General features: G+C 36.4%; 1 protein-coding gene and 1 long non-coding RNA gene across 4 annotated transcripts in view; one reads left to right on the top strand and one right to left on the bottom strand.

Annotated features, from left to right (window-relative positions):
* Window positions 1-20,468, top strand: part of TAB3 (TGF-beta activated kinase 1 (MAP3K7) binding protein 3) — a 101,355-nt gene extending 80,887 nt beyond the window's left edge. For 2 of the 3 annotated variants that reach the window (XM_027096082.1, XM_027096081.1), the window contains 4 exons: window positions 1,914-2,007; window positions 5,411-5,494; window positions 14,356-14,457; window positions 16,774-20,468. In XM_027096082.1, coding sequence (XP_026951883.1) covers window positions 1,914-2,007; window positions 5,411-5,494; window positions 14,356-14,457; window positions 16,774-16,922 — 429 coding nt within the window. In that variant the 3' untranslated portion in view covers window positions 16,923-20,468. Of the gene's footprint in view, window positions 1-1,913; window positions 2,008-5,410; window positions 5,495-14,355; window positions 14,458-16,773 lie in introns of those variants that run through there. The other variant, XR_003430666.1, reaches the window with a different exon arrangement.
* On the bottom strand, window positions 1,081-13,659 carry LOC113614512 (uncharacterized). Its single transcript, XR_003430667.1, has 2 exons — window positions 13,311-13,659; window positions 1,081-1,276 (listed from the first exon to the last, which is right to left on the bottom strand). It is a non-coding gene; the product is annotated as an uncharacterized LOC113614512 (long non-coding RNA).

The raw sequence follows: 20,468 nt of genomic DNA, 5'->3' as shown, positions 1-20,468 counted from the left end.
TTTTGGAAAAAAGCTTAGAATTTTTTACTTGGAAAGGTCAGATATAAAACATCCTGGTACTTTACAAACAAGTCTGAATTACACACAACCAATCTTGAAACCCCCTCCCCCATGAAAATACCGTATACTTTTGGACAAATGGTAGTAATGTTTCAGAAACAACTTTTTTTCCCTCAATCAGAAGCTGTGAAGATAGACATAGGAATCTTACAGATAAACTCTTAGTTTTAGCAAGTTCCAGTGGTTCTACTGTCTTTGGAAATGAGCGTGGTGACGAGAGCTTTTTTGTTATTATAAGCCCATGTATAGTAGCCTCTTGAGTATAAAGTATATTATAATATTTCCATACTTAGTTACAGAGCTTCACTATTCAGGACTGCTGTGGCTGAAACATTCCCTTCCCCCTGCAAATACATAGGAAGGATTTGCTCCTTTAGGTACTTTCCCAGTGATTCTACAAAGAAAAGAATAGGTTCTTTCACATATTCCTAGGAAGACAGCATCACTCTTTGAAACCCTTGACCAAGTGCTTTATCTTTAATATAAATGCTCAGATATGTTTTAAACTTTTAATATTTAATTACAAGGTGTAAGCATTTTGCATGTTAACATCACATGGTTTGCCCCTAGGAAGGAGAAAAGGAAAGCAGTCCCTAATAAATATTTCTCAATGACTTTTTTGTTCCCCTAGCATTCTAAGGGATTGTAGCTCTTATTATATTCTGCCTGTTAAATCATTTAAAACTTTTGACACCTGCTAATGTAATGGGCATTCCCAGTTATTCTGATAATATGTCCTAACAGCATAATATTTTGCATTATTGGTAAATTAAGATAACCCATTTTGCTTATTTTTCTTTTGTATTTAGTTTTTAGCAAAACTACATGTTTTTAACAGTATTGTCTTCCTATCATAGCAGATATTTATCTTTTACTTCATGTAGTTGAAATCACCTGAGTAACTGGGTTAATAGCTGTGCTGTGCTGAAGGATTCAGTACCCATGCCTCTGGAGTCTAAACTCTTATTTTTTACTGTACATATATGTAAATAGTAAGGAAATTCAGAATCTCGAGGGAAGTAGCAGCTTCCAAAAAGCTTTATTTAACTGAAAAATAGGGCTCTCTTCACATTTCAGAGTCTCATGTATGCCCCTGAAAGACCTAGGGAGTAGGCTGGGCTGGAAAGGTCAAGGCAGAAGGAAACAGAGTTGGAGGAAGAATGGAATCCATTTGTTTCTGAAATTTTCATGTACTAGATTAATAGCTTCCTTTGATCTAGAAAAAAAGACAAAGATTTCTATATAAGTTTATACGGAAGACCTCTATATAAATCCTGGCTTTATCAATTATGTTTCTTATAACCTTGGGAAAATTATATAACTTCTTTGTGCCTCAGCTTTCTCATGTATAAATTGGGGGTGATATCAGTACTTACCTGGGAAGATTGTTCTGAGGAAAGAATGAGAGAATTCTGGTGAACATAGTGCCTGACAATTAATAAGCATTAATTAAAATTAGTACTGTGGTAATTTTTACCAGCCTTGACGAGACTAAAATCGTGGACGTTGCTTGTTTAAAAGGTTGATTCTTAGTTTCCCTTACCATGAAAACGTAGACGTAAAATACTCTCAATGCTTTGTGATTAAAATATGGTAGTATTTGTATGAGAGAACATAGTGTAGTATTACAGCCCCGCCACATTATATGCAGATTTTGTTTATATGTGGCCATATTGATGTCACCACTTTATTCCTTGAAAAACATACAGGACTTCTTAAACATGTCCTCTAACGGATTAGGGCCATTTTCTTGGTAATAACCAATCAGAACGATTAACGTGAATAGCAGTTCTTAAATGTTGGGCTTGATAATGACTTTCCCACAATTGCTATTTTGGGTCCTTTCTTACTAGCCTGAGGAAATGACAAGATTGAGAAGCATGAACAGACAACTCCAGATAAATGTTGACTGTACACTGAAAGAAGTTGACCTCCTTCAATCTAGAGGTATAGACTTGATTATTTGGTAAACCATAAGTAATAGTGTGGTGTTTTAAGCTGCTTAAATAGCAATCATTTTGGTTTGATAAAAACTCTCTTAAAAGATCACAGTCCTGGTAGAGATCCCTCACTCCATGGTCATAGATCAGATTTGGGTGATCAAAAAATAGTATTACTTTGGCAACTTCATCATTAAGTTCTTACCATTTAGACTGTTTTATGTTGTTACTCTGTATTTATCCTCTTTTAGTCATTTACTGTGAATATTTTATAAATTGCTGGGGTTTAATTCTAAAACGTAGATTTATATTATGTGATAAGTCATCTAAGTTATCTGTAAAAATAGGGATCCCAAATCAGAACATCAGATTTCTCACTTTAAAAATAAGTTCCATATGCGGTTTTTTATGTTATCTGTTACATGAAAACATTCAACTCTATCTTAGATATTTTGTTTTGGGGTTTTTTTTTTGGCTGTCTTATAGAAGTATACTACAGTAGAAGCTCGCTTAATTGACTTTGATTTACCCTACTTGCCAGGTTAGAGATATTCTTCATTTTCCTCTGTAAAATACACAGCCAGGAGAGGCTGCATTCTGGCACGTCTCTGTACTATTGCTCGCATCAGCTGAATTGTCTGCTTACCAAGAGTCAGTTGTGCCTGTTTTTAAACCCGTTTAAATTACAGAAGTATTGTAACTGGCATAATGTTTTCAAAACTGACATGAATGCAGGAGAAGCTGCTCTTTCTATAAAAGCCATAGGCAACTGCTTTTTAAAGACTCAAAGGCAAACACTTAAAAAAGAAATATATAGGGACTGTGAATTAGATATGGGTGTAAACAACTGAAAATGATTACAGAGGAAAATCAGAGGATTCTATTCTCAAATGTTCTTAAAGTATCTTTTTTGCTCCATTCTAAAATCAAAACAGGGAATTATAGATCAGGGTGCAGCAAACTAGCCTGCTCTCTGTTTCTGTAAATAGTTTTAGTGGAACATAGCCAGACCCATTTGTCTGCATATTGTCTGGGGCTTCTTTTGTGTTTCAACAGCAGTTGAGGGCTTACAACTGTATTACAGGTCCACAAAGCCTAAAACTTTTATTATCTGGCCCTTTACAGGAAAAGTTTGCCCACCCCCACTTTAGATCATCATGATGGGTGTAGTTAATTTAAGAAAGACAATATAAGAAGTCTGGTCAACAGATACATAAAGAAAAGGTCTTGGTCCAACATTAAAATATTGCTATGTTTATATGTTTTGTTACATTAAAGTGGGCCTGGGCTTCCCTGGTGGCACAGTGGATAAGAATCCGCCTGCCAATGCAGGGGACACGGGTTCGAGCCCTGGTCCGGGAAGATCCAACATGCCACGGAGCAACTAAGCCCGTGCACCACAACTACTGAGCCTGCGCTCTAGAGCCTGCGAGCCACAACTACTGAGGCCCGCGCCTAGAGCCCATGCTCTGCAACAAGAGAAGCCACCACAATGAGAAGCCCACACACTGCAAAGAAGAGTAGCCCCCACTCACCGCAACTAGAAAAAAGCCTGCACGCAGCAACCGACCCAGTGCAGCCAAAAATAAATAATAAAGTTGGCGTGTAATTTTTCTTAAGAATTCCGTTTTAGTCAGCCACCCCTCCCCCACCACCACTTAACTATTCTTAATTATGGCAGCTAAGAGAGCTTCTACTGTATTTTAAAGTACCCCGTTGCCATTTTAAGGCAAGATTATACAGTAGAAGCAGGGGAACCAAAAAGATACGGAACTCTCTGAACAATAGACAGAAGCACATTTCCATGTGAAAGTTGAGCAATCTGGTTGGGTACCCTTGAAGTTAATTTCAGAAGCCTAGGGGACTCTACAGCCTAGTAGCTTTAAGCAATGAAAGAACTACTGCGTGGGGGTTAGACAAACTATTGCTACTATATTAGAAGGTTGCATCAATTTTTTTGCTTAATGTGTTCTTTGAAGCTAAACAAGAAACACTGAAACATTTGGTTGGGATATTTTTAGTAAGCCTTATGGGACCTAGAAATTAGATCATCAGCTGTAACTTAAGTAATTGAAGAAAATACTTATGCAGCATCTTAAAGCATAAAAAGATCTAGTTAATAAATGAAATAGCATTGTGGCTTTCATGAGCCATCACAGGAATTATTTTCAGAAACTTATTTAAAAATAGCATATCTAAATGGATTAAAAGCATTTGTGTATAGTACCTGCAAGGAAAACTGTTACTGAGGTTTTATAAATGCAGAGCTGTGTTTTTGGTGTCTGTTGGGCAACAAAGAGCTCTTTTTTGGTGCTTAAGCAGTTCTAAATCTCCCTTCATAAGGGGTCCAAATATATCCATTTTATACTAAATTGTACTCCTCCATCCTGTGGAAAAATTTTATACTGAGTTTTCAGCCTGAATTTTTAAGCCAGAGAAGGAATCTAGACATTTTGGGGGGCAGGGCATTTAGATTAGATACAAATCAGTGCGCGAGTTGATGAAAAGCAGCTTCATTGTTGGTTTTGGTGAGGAAAACTTTTGTTGGGGGAGAAAATTAGGTCTAGAAATCAAGAGATCCAATATATTTGAACTATCAGTACCACATATCATCCTCTGTAAATAAACATGTATACAGTTTCAAAGCTTAACTGGAATTATGCAGAACTGGCAGATTGTGATGATGGGTTCACAGATGTGAAGGTAGGACCCAAAGTTGGCATTGGATCAAAACTGACCTTGCCGTTGTCATGTCAGGAGAAGGGGCTGAAACAGACACTGTATCAGGGAGTGAACATTTTGAGAGAGGTGAGATTGTTCTATCTGTTATTCTGAAATTGGCAGCATATCATCTTTTATTATTGATAAGTCTGTAGGGAACATTTAAGATTCTCCTTTTCTTGAAGATAGGAATCCCTGAGCTGCTGCTATCATAACAACTTGATTAATCTTGGTAAATTTATGTGTAGCTTCTTCCATACTTGAATTTATAATGGATAAAATTTTAAGGTTAATATGAAAGCCATAAACGTGAGCTTTCTCATGGTTTTGTTCATTAAAATCAAAACAAACAGAGAAAACAGTTGTCATCCTTTCATTTCTCTTCTTCATTTACCTCCCTATGTGCGCCACATACTTAATCCTGTGTAAAGAGATGAGCTTTATAGTTAGAAAAATGTTCCTTTAGGTGATACATTGTAGAAAGACACTGAAGGGGTAGTTTGCTTGAGTATTTTCTCAAAACGGTAAAACAGTTTCAGTGGGAGAAGGGTAGGATAGTATAATGATTTTTGAAACCCTGGAAAAACAGTTCCCCTTTTTACATGTTTATTTCCATATTTTCCTCAACAAAAATTTCAAATAACAGGAGAAAAAGTCCTAAATGCTTGCTGATTTTATTTTCTTTATAGGTAACTTTGATCCAAAAGCTATGAATAATTTTTATGACAACATAGAACCTGGTCCAGTTGTACCACCCAAGCCACCTAAAAAAGGTAAGTAGGGAAATGTCACAGACGTCATAGAAATGAATATGAAAATTCCTTGGCAGTTCACCTAAAAAGCTGAAGAAATTTCCATTAGAGATAGCATTTTAAAAGTTACCCTATTGATGTTACTGTGGCAATAATGAAATGTCCCCAAAACCTTAATTTCTAAAAAGTACTAAATAACTCCTAGAGGTCAAAGGTAACTAAAATATGATATACAATTTATTTTGTAAAAAATAACTTGAAAAAAATTGTTATTTTGTATAGTTGATTTACACTGTTACGTTAGTTTCAGGTGTACAGTGAATTTGGTTCTGTTATACATATACCCATTCTTTTTTCAGATTCTTTTCCCATGTAGGTTATTACAGAACTCTATTACAGAGTAGAGTTCCCTGTGCTATAAGTAGGTCCTTGTTGAGTATCTGTTTTATATATAGTTGTGTATATGTTAATCCCAAGCTCCTAATTTATTCCTCCCCCACCATCTTTCTCCTTTAGTAACTGTAAGTTTTGAAGTCTGTGAGTCTGTTTCTATTTTGTAAAGAAGTTCATTTATATCATTTTTTAAGACTTTTATGGCTGAGTAATATTCCTGTGTTTGTGTGTGTGTGTGTGTGCCACATCTTCCATACCTTCTTTATCCATTCCTCTGTCGATGGGCATTTATGTTGCTTCCATGTCTTGCCTATTGTAAACAGTGCTGCGATGAACATTGGGGTGCAGGTACGTTTTCAAAGTATGGTTTTCTCCAGATGTATGCCCAGGAGTGGGATTGCTGGAACATATGGTAGTTCTGTTTTTAGTTTTTAAAGGAACCTCATACTGTTCTCCACAGTGGTTGTACCACTTGACATTTCCACCAACAGTGTAGGAGGGTTCCCTTTTCTCCGCATCCTCTCCAGCATTTATTGTTTCTAGATTTTTTGATGGTAGCCATTCTGACTGGTGTGAGGTGATATCTCATTGTAGTTTTGACTTGCATTTCTCTAATAATTAGTGATGTCGAGCATCTTTTCCTGTGCCTCTTGGCCATCTGTATGTCTTCTTTGGAGAAATGTCTGTTTAGGTCTTCTGCCCATTTTATGATTGGGTTGTTTGTATTTTGATATCGAGCTGCATGAGCTGTTTGTATATTTTGAAGACTAATCCCTTGTTGATCGCATCATTTGCAAATATTTTCTCCCATTCTGGGGGTTGACTTTTGTTTTGTTGATGGTTTCCTTTGTTGTGCAAATGCTTTTAAGTTGAATTCGATTCCACTGGGGGTTTTTTTGTTTGTTTCTATTTTCATTACTCTGGGAGGTGGATCCAAAAACATATCGCTGTGATTTATGTCAAAGAGTGTTTTGCCTATGTTTTTCTTCTAAGAGTTTTATAGTATCTGGTCTTAGATTTAGGTCTTTGATCTGTTTTGAGTTTCTTTTTCTGTGTTGGTGTTAGAGAATGTTCTAATTTCATTCTTTTACATGTAGCTGTCCGGGTTTCCCAGCACCACTTACTGAAGAGACTGTCTTTCCTCCACTGTATATTCTTGTCTCCTTTGTCATAGATTAGGTAACCATAGGTGTGTGAGTTTCTCTGGGCTTTCTATTCTGATCTATATTTCGGTTTTTGTGCCAGTACCAGACTGTCTTGATTACTGTAGCTTTGATTCCTCCAGCTCTGTTTTTCTTTCTCAGGATTGCTTTGGTTGTTCAGGGTCTTTTGTGTCTGCATACAAATTTCAAAATTTGTTGTTCTAATTCTGTGGAAAGTGTCATTGGTAATTTGATAGGGACTGCATGGAATCTGTAGATTGCCTTGGGTAGTGTGGTCATTTATAACAGTATTGAATCTTCAAATCCGAACACAGTCTGTCTTTCCATCTTTCTGTGTCATCTCCGATTTCATTCATTAGTGCCCTATGGTTTTCAGAGTATAGGTCTTTGACCTCCTTCGGTAGGTTTATTCCTAGGTATTTTCTTCTTTTTGATGCAATGGTAAATGAGATTGTTTCCTTAATTTCTCTTTCTGATCTTTCATTGTTCATGTATAGTAATGCAACAGATTTCTGTGTATTAATTTTGTACCCTGCAACTTCACCAAATTCATTGATGAGCTCTTAATAGTTTTCTGGCATCTTTAGGATTTTCCATGTATAGTATGATGTAAACAGTGACAGTTTTACTTGTTCTTTTCCAATTTGGATTCCTTTTGTTTCTTTTTCTTCTCTGATTGCTGTGGCTAGGACTTCCAAAAAAGTGGCTAGAGTGGACATCCTTGTCTTGTGCCTGATCTTAGAGGAAATGCTTTCAGGTTTTCACCATTGAGAATGATGTTTGCTGTGGGTTTGTCATATATGGCCTTTGTTATGTTGAGGCAGGTTTCCTCTATGCCCACTTTCTGGAGAGTTTTTATCATACATGGGTGTTGAATTTTGTCAAAAGCTTTTTTCGCATCTATTGCGATGATCATGTGGTTTATTCTTCAGTATGTTAATGTATGTATCACACCGATTGATTTGTAGATCTTGAAGAATCCTTGCATCCCTAGGATAAATCCCAGTTGATCATGGTGTATGATCCTTTTAATGTGCTGTTGGATTCTGTTTGCTAGTATTTTGTTGAGGATTTTTGCATCGATGTTCATCAGTGATATTGGCCTGCAGTTTTCTTTCTTTGTGACATCTTTCTCTGGTTTTGGTACCAGGGTGATGGTGGCCTCGTAGATTGAGTTTGGGAGTGTTCCTCCCTCTGCTATCTTTTGCAAGAGTTTGAGAAGGATGGGTGTTAGCTCTGCTCTAAATGTTGGATAGAATTCGCCTGTGAAGCCCTCTGGTCCTGGGCTTTTGTTTGTTGGAAGATTTTTAATCACACTTTCAATTTCAGTGCTTGTGATCGGTCTCTTCATATTTTCTATTTCTTCAGTCTTAGGAGATTGTACGTTTCTAAGAATTTGTCCATTTCTTCTAGGATGTCCATTTTTTGGGCATAGAGTTGCTTGTAGTAGTCTCTTAGGATGCTTTGTATTTCTGCGGTGTCTGTTGTAACTTCTCCTTTTTCATTTCTAGTTTTATTTATCTTGATGAGTCTGGCTAAAGGTTTATCAATTTTGCTTACCTTTTCCAAGAACCGGCTTTCAGTTTCATTGATCTTCTCTATTTTTTCTTTGTCTCATTTCTTTCTCTACTAATTTTAGGTTTTGTTTGTTCTCTTCCAAGTTACTTTAGGTGTGAGGTTAGGTTGTTTATTTGAGATTTTTCTTGTTTCCTGAGGTAAGATGGTATTGCTATAAACTTCCCTCTTAGAACTGCTTTTGCTGTGTCCATATGTTTTAGATCTTTGTGCTTTTTTTTTATTTGTCCGTAAGCATTTTGTGATTTCTTCGGTGATCCATTGGTTGGTTAGTACCATGTTGTTTAGCCTCCATGTGTTTGTTTTTTGCACTTTTTTTCTTGTAGTTGATTTCTAATCTCATAGTGTTGTGGTTTGAAAAGATGCTGATATCATTTCAATTTTTCTTAAATTTACTGAGGCTCAGTTTGTGCTCAGCATGCCTGGAGAATGTTCCATGTGCACTTGAGAAGAATGTGTATTCTGCTGCTTTTGGATGGAATGCTCTATAAATACCAATTAAGTGCATCTGGTCTAATGTGTCATCTTAAGGCCTGTGTTTTCTCATTGATTTTCTGTGTGGATGATCTGTCCATTGATGTACGTGGGGTGTTGAAGTCTGCCACTATGAATGTGTTACTGTTAATTTCTCCTTTGAAGGCTGTGTTAGCATTTGCCTTATTAAGGTGCTCCTATGTTGGGTGCATAGATATTTACAATTGTGATATCTTCTTCTTGGATTGGTCCTTTGATCATTATGTAGTGTCCTTCTTTGTCTCTTGTGTCTGATATGAGAATTGCTACTCTGGGTCTCTTTTGACTTCCATTTGCATGGAATACCTTTTCCCATCCTGTCACTTTCAGTCTGTGTTCCTAGAACTGAATTGGGTCTCTTGGAGACAGCACATACAGGGGTCTTGTTTTTGTTTCCATTCAGCCAGTCTGTGTCTCCTTGTTGGAGCATTCAGTCCTTTTACGTTTAAGGTAATTATTGATATGTATGTGCTTGTTGCCATTTTCCTAATTGTTTTGGATTTGTTTTTGCACATCTTTTCCTCTTTTGTTCTCTTGTGATTTGATGACTATCTTTAGTGTTGTGTTTGGATTGCTTTTTCTCTTTTGTGTATCTGTTGTAGATTTTTGGTTTCTGATCCCCATGAGTTTTGTTTTTGTTAACTTTTATTGGAGTATGGTTGATTTACAATGTTGTGTTAGTTTCAGATGTATAGCAAAGTGAATCAGTTATACATACATATATCCACTCGTTTTTAGATTCTGTCCCATATAGGCCATTACAGAATATTGAGTAGAGTTCCCTCTGCTGTATATAGTAGGTCCTTATTAGTTATCTATTTTATGTACAGTAGTGTGTCTGTCTATGTCAATCTCCCAATTTATCCCTCCCCTCCTTACCCCCAAGTTTGTTTTCTACGTCTATCTATAACTCTCTATTTTGTAGATAAGTGAACTTGTACCCTTTTTTGAGAATCCACATATAAGTGATATCATATGGTATTTGTCTTTCTCAGACTTACTTTGCTTAGTATGATCATCTCTAGGTCCATCCATGTTGCTGCAAATGGCATTGTTTCATTCTTTTCAATGGCTGAGTAATATTATATTTATATTAATATAATATTAATTAATATTAATTAATATATATTAATATTAATATTCCATTGTATATAGGTGCCACATCTTCTTTATCCAGTTCCTCTGTCGATGGACATTTAGGTTGCTTCCATGTCCTGGCTATTGCAAATAGTGCTGCAGTGAACATTGGGGTACATGTATCTTTTTGAAGTATGGTTTTCTCCAGATATATTATGCCCAGGAGTGGGACTGCTGGATTGTATGGTAGCTCTATTTTTAGTTTTTTGAGAAATCTCCTTACTGTTTTCCACAGTGGCTATACCAATTTACATTCCCTCATCCTTTGGGAGAACCTCTGCCATATAATTAATTTTCAGTTTGTGGGTCTCCCACCTGGTGGGTATGGGATTTGATTATATGGGGAAAGTGCCCCTCCTACCATCTCTTTGTGGCTTCTTCTTTGCCTTTGGACGTAGAATATCTTTTTCGGTAGGTTCCAGTGTTTTTTGTTGATTGTTGTTCAGCATTTTGTTGTGATTTTGGTGGCTTGGTGAGAGCAGGTGAGCTCAAGTTCTTCTACTCTGCTCTGTTGTCTCCCTTCCCCCCCAAATAAATGGAAACTGTATATAATATAGTTTAAATTTACTCAGCATTATAAAAATTATAGTCCTAAAAGATAATTCTTACAGTGTAATGGGAATTTTAAAGGTTTTATTTTAGAATGGGAAGTTTGATCTGCAGTAGATCTACGATTATTTAATTGACAGGCCACAAAAGAATCCTTGTGTACTCTACTCAACAGGCGGGCATAACACTTAGATTGGGACTAGGACAAAGGAAATCCTACATGACCAAGATTTGAGGAATCACTTTTGCATAGTTATTAAATCATTTCTGTGTGGTATTAAATCTTTTCTTTTGAGTTTTATGTACCAAATGTATAACTAGCATTGCAGTATCTTAAAAAATCATTCTTATACTTCTCAAGCCTGCGGTCAAGTATGCATTTCATATCTTAATCCTCTTTGGTTTAAAGAACTCAAGGTAGGTTGATCATGAGGACATACAGTATTGGAGAAGGCCTTACTTACAAAAGTTACCTACAGGGGTAACGTTTTAAAATCACATCAAACTGATTAATCAGAGAATTTTAATCCTACACAAAATAATGTTACCTAACCTAAACAGCTTTGTGTTCAACACTCGGTACAGAGTGTTTTAAGGATTTCATTTATAGGTGGCAATGCAGTACATGTTCTTTTTATTGTTTAATACTATTGGGTTGGCCAGTTCGTTCAGGCTTTTCTGTAAGATGTTACAGAAAAACCTGAATGAATTGTTTGGCCAAGCCAATACTGTGGATGTTTTGACTGCTCTGCATTTAAAATAGCCTACTGCTGTCTAAAAATGGTACAAAGAATCTTAGTGGATGACTACCAAGTACCAGATTTGTATCTACTAAGGAAGCATTGCCTAGTGGTAATCCGGTTAATTGATTCAAGGGCTGTGGGAGGAATCACCCTGTTTAAGGGATATGTCCACTGTGAGCCACCTTATTAGCATAAACTCTATGGTCTGAAGGGCCCACCATAATTAACAAGGACACTCCTGTCTCTTGAGAAATTTCAGGATTTTAGAGGTTATCTGCCAGGAGCTGGGGCCAAAGCTAGAGCTTTCTTTGAGCAAGGCCAAATTCTTTACAACAGTTAAAGTAGTGCTTAGAAGGAAATTTGTAGCCTTCAGTGCTCACATAAGACAAGGAGATCTAATGTCAATGACATAAAATTCTACCCTAAGAATATAGAACAAAGGAAGTGAAAAGAAAGAAAATACAAGAAACATCAATGAGACAGAAAATACAAACAACAGAGAAAGGCATCAAAGCCAAAAAAAGCCAAAACTTTGAAGGATAAACAAAGTCAGTAAACTCTCAGGTTGACTGATCTCGAAGAACAGATTACCAAAATCAGCAATGAAAGATGAGGCTACCTGTTAAAATAAGGGAATGCAGTGAACATCTTTATGCCAGTAAACTCGACACTGTAGATGAAATGGACACATCTTGAAAAATACTGAGAACAAGATGAAAAGGGAAATATAACTAGTTATATATGTAATTAAAGAAATTGAATCCATTATCAAAAGTTTTCCCAGAAGGAAAACTTTAGACCCAGATGGTTGCACCAGTGGGTGAATTCTATCAAATATTTAAGGAAGAGATAATGCCAATCATACAAACTCTGAGAAAATAAGAGGAAGGAATGCTTCCGATTTTCTTTATGTAGCCAGCAGGACCGTGATTCTAAAACCTGATAGCCATTACCTACCTCCCCAAAAGAAAACAAAGTTACAGATCAATAACCCTCATAACATAAACTTAATAAAGTATTCCCAATAGAACAAAAGATAGATAATACATCATGACCAAATTGGGTTTAGCCTCGGGAATGCAATATTAAGAAAGTAAAGGAGAAAAAGCATATGATCATTTCATTAGATACTGAAAACCATCTGATAAAATTCAGCAGATGACATGATTATTTGCAAAGAAAATCTAAGGATACCAAAAATTAGAACTAATAAGTGAATTTAACAAGGTTTTGGGATATAAGGTCAGGATCCAAAAACCATATTTATATATATTAGCCAACAATTGGAAAGTGGATATAAAAGGATAATTACAATACCATCCAAAAAATGACACTTAAATGACACTAATAAGTTTCACCAGATATGTACATTGAATATTATAAAACACTGCCAAAGGAAATTAAAGAAGACCTAAATAAACCATGTCTGTTATTAAATCAGTTTTATTAAGGTAGCTATTCTTTTCAGATTGGTGCAATACCAGATTTACTGTTTTTTTCTTTTTTTGGTAGAAATTAAAATTCATATGGAAATGCAGAAGACCTAGAATATCCAAGTGGAATATAGATGTTTATCTGAATAATAAGTGTGATAATTAGAGAAAGAAGGAAAGACAGAAAGGGAGACTGAGAAATCTTTTTGGACTAGACTTTGTAGTTAAGCAACGCAAGTGTGTGTGTGATAAGCTGCCTCAGCTGATTCAGAAAGTTGTCCCCCCACCCCCAACCTTGACATTGGTAACTCATAGTGGCGAGAGCACTGACCTTGGTGTGGTACAACTTAACTTGAGCGCTGGTCCTGGTTGTCTTGGCCACCTGACCTTGTTCAGATCCAGAGCGGTGCTTCTGTACAGGGTTGTTGTAAGAGTCAGCGAGAAGGAGGTATGTGATGCTATAAAAGTGGTTAACAGTTCTAAGAAGTAGAACTTTACCTTAGTCTATTCTCTGGAGCCTAAGATGTTCACTCTGCTTTTGTTTTACTCTGCTAACAGTGTTTAAGATTGTGGAGCACTGATTTCCAAAGGTAGGTTGTACTAGAGGGCTGCTTATGGGCTCCAAACTGATTACAAAATGTAAGATCTTTCTTCGGTTCTTAAGGGTAAATCATATGAAGTCTGCCATTTTTTGTTTTTACTTAATACAAAACGCTACTTACTAACTGCCTATACATTAATAGAAACAGTATTCTCGCAAGAAATTGGTAATTGGTGTGCAAGAAATTGGTAATTGGTGTGCCTGCAGTCCATGTTGTGAAGTGTCTGCTAGGCTTTTGCACACACAGGTAACTGGAATTTATGAAAGATTGGGGAGTATGTATTATCAGTACTTTGAGTTGGTTCTGATTTTTCAAGTACTGCTATTATGGTTTACTGTTACCATTAATGCAATGTGTTCTTGGGTTAGCCTTATATGGGTGGTGTACTTTAAACCCATAATTTTCTAGTAACTACTGCTTAATCAGGGAATTGCTAAAGTATCATCTCCCGAATTTTGTGTTCATATTGACATTTAATTATACTGAGTTTGCACCCCTAACTCACTAGAAAGTGGGAAACTGGTGAAATAAGTCATTTATTCCAAGTAATTAGAGAGGATGGAAAAAGTGGATACCACCTTATCCACTGCTCTGGATAGGTTGTAAGAGCAGTATTAAATATGGGACTTACCTTCATGGGAGAACTAAAGGTAGCATGAGGTAAAAGAGTAAATACTCAACTGTGTGTGTTCTGCGAAAGGTCCTTGTGAGCCTGTCCGCTCTTCTAATGCACAGCTTGATCCCTTCTTCCTGGCTTTGCTTCTTCTCATGCAGACTCATCAGACACCTGCACAGTTGAGAGGAAAGCCCGAAGAATTAGCGTGACCTCCAGAGTACAGGAGGACATCCATGACACCCAGGCAGCAGCTGCAGATGGTTTGTACTTGTGTGTCTGGAGTTTGTGCAAAATGTCCAAACACACGTGTTAACCCATGTAGAGTTCTCATAAGTAAAGGCCAACCTTTTTTTTTCCCTTAAGAAATTACTCTCTACTGAGTTTCTAAGGCTGTGCTGTCCAATAGAAATAACAGTTGAAGCCACGTACATAATTTAAAATTTTCTATTAGCCAAAGTAAAAGAGAAAAGTGAAATAACATTTCACTATGAAATCAATATAAAATTAGTGAGGTATTTTATTTTACATTCTTTCATACTAAATCTTCCTTTTACACTTAGAGCACACCTCAGTTCAGAGTGGCTGCATTTCTAGTGGCCACCATATGGGACAGAGTCCTCTAAAAATAATAGTATCTAGGAAACAAGGCCAAGTAAATAAATAAAAAACAACTTCAACTTGAAACTTTTGGACTTTACAATATCTTATCAAAAGCAGATTAATATTATAAGAAAACTTTGTACTCTTAACAGAGAGATAACAAGTTCAGGTTTTGCACCACTTTCCCTTTAACATTAAAGTATTACATTTTTTCTGTTAAGATTTCCTCTTAGTGTACTTTTTATTTTATTTTGTTTAACATCTTTATTGGAGCATAACTGCTTTACAATGGTGTGTTAGTTTCTGCTTCATAACAAAGCGAATCAGCTACACGCTCAAATTTAATCTTAGTCCTGACCACCCATAGAAGTCCTTTCTCACAAACCTTCTACAACTTTCTATATTCGTATTAATTTCTCCCTTATTTTCTTTCCCGTTTAGAAATAACCAGCTTTATGACAAATTACTTTCTGTTCTCTTAACAAAACACATTTTCATTCCTTATGCCCCTTCTTTTTCCTTGCATACAAAGATGTTTTTCCTTATGAGTTTTTAGTACTTTTACTTACATATTTTAATTAGAATTCGTAACCTTAAAGCCTTGGTTTCTAGCAAAATCTAAGAAGTAATTATGAACTGTTTGCCAGTCAGGAAATGCTGGTATGACAAACTATGAACATATCCTATAACCTACTTTCTTTCTTTAATAACCTAATTAATTTCTTTCTTTAGTGGGTCCCAAGACATGTCCAGTGAACGCAAACAGACTTGTTTAGCAGTTAATGTTCTCGTATCTTATTTGGAAATGATCCGAATATTCAGTGAATTCCCATTGCTTAATTTAGCAGTTTCAAAAGTTACCAAAAATCTGGAGAAACTGTTCTGTGTAGGCAGTCCTAAAACATTATTCCTCAAGAGTTCACCTAAAAACTCTCATCTCATTTACCTTTAAAGTTTCATCATATCAACTTATTTTCTTGCTGACAAATTTTGTAACAGGAATAGTAACATCTTATTTTTGACTTCCAGTCAAATTGACTCTATGGTCTGTATGACAAGCCAAGTTCCATGTTGTTACCTAGCCCCCCTTTATTTTTTTCTTGTTGATGAGAGTTAGTTACCTTTGAAATTTGCATTTTGAAAATGGCCTAGATAAGCATTCCTGGAGTAGACCGGCTAGACCTTTGGCATCTCAAAGGCATAGGAGGAGAAATGCAAGCTTCTCCTAGGTGGACTTTGTTCCTTAAGGCCAGATCCACCCCACCCCCCACTACTACAAGCCTCTTAAGATAAATAGGGGAGGTTTTTGGGATTGGGGAATGGTGAAGGATTGTGGGCTTTGGATTGGATTGTTCCTGGAGCTACACCTCTGGTCCTGGAAAAACCTGAATTTGTAAAACAGGGACAGCTATTTTGAATTTATCAAAGGATCGACATACCCATCCACCCTATGATAGAATGTTTTTTATGAACTGTCACACCACTTATAAGTCATTATGATTAAAAACATGCATATTGTGGAGCTGAAAGTCTCATGGAAGAAGGCACACATTTAATCAATGTTTGATATAGTATGACTAGTACTACGGGGGGGTGGAGTCATGGGCGGGCCGAAGTTGTGAGGGAAAACTTCAGAACTAATTTAACATGCTATATAACATTTCTCATTGTTTTCACTTGGCTGGAATATAGCATAACTATCCACTATCGAGAGATGATTGATTAACTTGGAAGGTAGTCTGTACTGGACTTCTATCTACTTGTAGGAAAAAAGTAAATTGTTGAGAACAAAGTAGAAAATATATCATAAACTTACTATTTAGTTCTGCATTTCTAATAGCTATGTATACTACTGGCTTTGTCATTTCACAATACCACTTTCCTTGCTTTTGGGGGGTAATTTTGAATTTCCGTTTCGATGATACTTAGAAAAAAATTCACTCTGTTTTCTCTCTTTTATTCCTAACTTCTCTCAGAGCATCCAAGTAGCTCCAAACAGAGTCCTCGGACACAACCCCGAGATGAAGACTATGAAGGGGCTCCATGGAATTGTGATAGCTGCACCTTTCTGAACCACCCCGCACTAAATCGCTGTGAGCAGTGTGAGATGCCACGGTACACTTGAATTCCCAAGAGTCTGCACTAGGTTGAGAGTGAAGCTTTGAGCGCCCATTAGAAAAAAAGGAAACCTGGGGAATCTGTTCATCTGCCCAGCCTTTTCATTTCATATAACATGGTGGGGGGGGGGGGGTGACAATGCAGCCGCTTGTGCTCAATAAAGAAAAAATGGGGAGGGTTTTTTTTCCCCCTTTCTTAACTCATTGCAGAGTTACAGATAGAAAGGGATACTTGAAATGGGGAAAGGATTCACTCCTGAAAGAATGTACACAGAGAAGTCAAGAGCTCTTCTGTGCAACCCCAATTGTTAAAGTTACTGCTGTTAAAGTTACTTATAAAATAAGTTACCCTTATTTTATAAACTAGAACTTTGATTCATGATGTGACATGTTACAGTTTATGCAGACAAACTGTGAATTGCCAGAGCAGACTTACCTGGTCACAAGCTCTCTGGAAAACCCAGGCTCCCCAGACTTCTTCCTGTTGCTTCCTACTGAAGAGAAGGACAGGGAGAAGCAACCAGAGGATGTTTTCCTGGGGGGGCAAAATAACAAGGGTATTTGTAATTGCTGCTTTTTTCAGGGGTAATTTCAAACACACAAACAAAATGTTTTAAAATGTGATTTGTAGCAGTCAGGAATTAGGCATATCGTGCCCTTTGTTCGAAAGTACAATCAGAGGCAATAAGATCCCTTTTGCTTGTACAGTGATTCATCAAGCTATACCAACACTGGTAACTAAGACCTAATTATGCCGCATAATAGATAGATTTTTTAAGTTACTGCATGCTTTTATTAGGCCACTGGATTTTAAAATAACCAAGTCCTTACAAATTATGATTTTATGAATGACCTTCTCGTAAAACTGCGCTTCACCAATAGCACAGTGAACGTATGCTGAATGTAAATCCATTCCAAAATCCACTTGGAATCTTGAGCTCAGCTGTGGTTCTATAAGAAATGTTTGCAGTCCCTAGAGCCTTTTTCCCCCTCCTTCCAATTTGTGATGAGTCCATGATGTTTACAGCACAGATAATACTTTGTGCCATAATCCTAATTTAGCTGAAAAAAATTAATATTAGTTGTTCAATAAAGATATATTTGCACATATGTTAACAAAATAGTGTGAGGAACATTATAGTTGGCCAATATCATAAAGTTGCACGCTGCGTTATTTGGGGAGGAAGAGAAGGCTAGTCAAGAAATAACGACTGAGAGAAAGGTGAATACAACAGACTTTGAAACTAAGAACTTTTAAAATGTAACAATACTGTATTCAGAGATGATACTGAGTTTGTTCAGACAGTTCAGGTGATACTAAAGCACTCTTTATTTATGAAACTAGAACTTTAGGGTATAAATAACTGAAGACATAAAATCATTTGACTTACTAAAGTGCACCACTAGAAAATTATTAACAGGACACTGAATTAAGGTCTTTACCATTGTTGACTTTTCTTCCAAGCTCAGAATTGGATTTTGGAATCTTCCCCCTATTTGGGTAAATATAAACAGCAATGAAACTGGTAGGTTTCCTAATCCTAAAGGATTTTACCTCAGGTTATATATAACCTGAGGAGTATATATACTCTCCCATACCAGCCGTCCCCCTTCTCTCCTCTCTCTCCCTCTCTCTATCACACACACACACACACAAGCTTCACGCTGTCACTGTGCTAATTTAGCAGTAATCTCTGGCAGACCTGGAAAAACAAGCTGCACTTAATAGCATAATGAAACCAAAGGCATAATAACTTATCATAGCTTATCATCAAAATCACAATTTCACACTGTACCTGCAGCTTTGAAAACATTTTTTCATATGTGGAAAATGTCCTGAAGAATATCTACTTGTCTCACAAAGTCAGCGTGGCTATGTACTTACACTGATAAAACATCTCTCATATAACAACTGTGGTAAAACTGTGAAAATAAAGGTGAGAAAGCAGATGGGCTTAAAAGCATTGACCTGAAAACAGCATTCACTCTTTAAAGGCTTTTGTAGTAACACTGGTGTCTGTCAGTCTCCAATAAGTCTATCAGTCCTACTGTCCTGTAATATGCCCATGCTTTTGCCTTTGTATGGTTTCACATCTCTTTAGTGATGGTCAACCCCACTTGGTATTAAGTAACAATTTAGGGGAAAAATACATATATTGCTTGATGTTCTAGCTAAAGGTTTACCCAGTATTCTTAGTGATAATGCTGAAGTGGCAGCAATTAACTTGGCAGTTGTCAGTTGAGAATGAAAGTAGCATGTATGAAAACCGTTTGATGCTTTATTAAAACCATGTAGATGACTTTAAAACTATTGCATGAACATACATCCAGATTACTGAACTGTTATCATCATACAGTAGATGCATGGTTCCAGTCCTTTGGTGATAGATCTAGTAAATCATTGTTTTCACCTGCCAGGAAATATGAGCAATCAGTCTATTTGATAGGTGTAGAGGGTGGGGTTTGAGACATCAGCGATTGATTTTTAAGGAAGTTTTGTATATGTTCATTTCTGGTTGTGCACAAGTTTCGTACGCCAACATAGGCTGTATTCAGTTTTTAAAATAAGCAAAATTATTTGACACTGATAAATTTGATATATTTAACTGTGTCCCATATATCGACTACTTCTTGCCTATGACAAGTTTGAACAAGAATTCAGTCAACTTTCAAGATGCCTTTTCAAAAGGATCTGGCTGCTGAGGTGCCTATGCTTTTAGGATCAGTTGGTGCACTTCTTGTTTCTAGTAAAAAAAAAAAAAAAAAAAGGTTTTTTCTTAAAATACAACCAGTTTGATGTATCTGGGAACACAGAGAGCTGACTGTACATTTTACATTATTTCACTGTTTTGTAAACTGGGTTTGTAGAAAGCACCTTTGTCATTTTGTTAAAGTACATTGCCCCTTACATTTTGAGGTAGTTCTTAAAAGTTTAAAGTGGTAAAAGATGAGTCAGAAACTTTCTAAGCATTGTAAAATGTTTCCAATAATGACCTTGTTTGAGGGAGTACAGAGGCGCGCAATTTAAAATAAGAAGTGCGTGGTAGAAAAGGTAGTTTTAGAGCAGATTAATGATGGTGGGGAAATTGTTGCTAATTTGTTTATTTCCCTGAAAAAATGGGAGTGTGATGAGCAGTTTAATAATTTTTAAGGAGCTGGTCTCAATTTTAGTACTTATTATAAAAGAGATCAATGTTTCCTTCAGTTTTGACATTGCTTTGTCCCAGTTATCTAGGGGGTTCATATTCCAACTTTCTGTGGCAACTCGATTTTATATAGTATTTTAAAAGGTAATTGCAATGTTTTTGACAGTATAAACAAAAAGCAAGAATATAAGGCATAGAAAAACTGTCCTTTGAAAATATCAGTGATGTACCCTGGAATGTGAAGATGTCCCCTTATAGTTTAAATTGATTTATATTTTAATATTGTAATCACTGTTCAGACTTTGAACGAGTCGTTACAGTGTGTGTCTGTATATCCGTAGAGAAAAATGACAAATGTAATGTTACTTTAAAATCAAAATAAATTTGGCACTGTCTGTTGCACCACTA

The sequence above is a fragment of the Aethalodelphis obliquidens genome, unplaced genomic scaffold (assembly GCF_003676395.1).
Source record: "Aethalodelphis obliquidens isolate GAN/ISIS:26980383/991018 unplaced genomic scaffold, ASM367639v1 scaffold98, whole genome shotgun sequence".
In the NCBI taxonomy this organism is placed as follows: Eukaryota; Metazoa; Chordata; class Mammalia; order Artiodactyla; family Delphinidae; genus Aethalodelphis; species Aethalodelphis obliquidens.
This window is presented reverse-complemented; position numbering and strand designations above follow the sequence as displayed.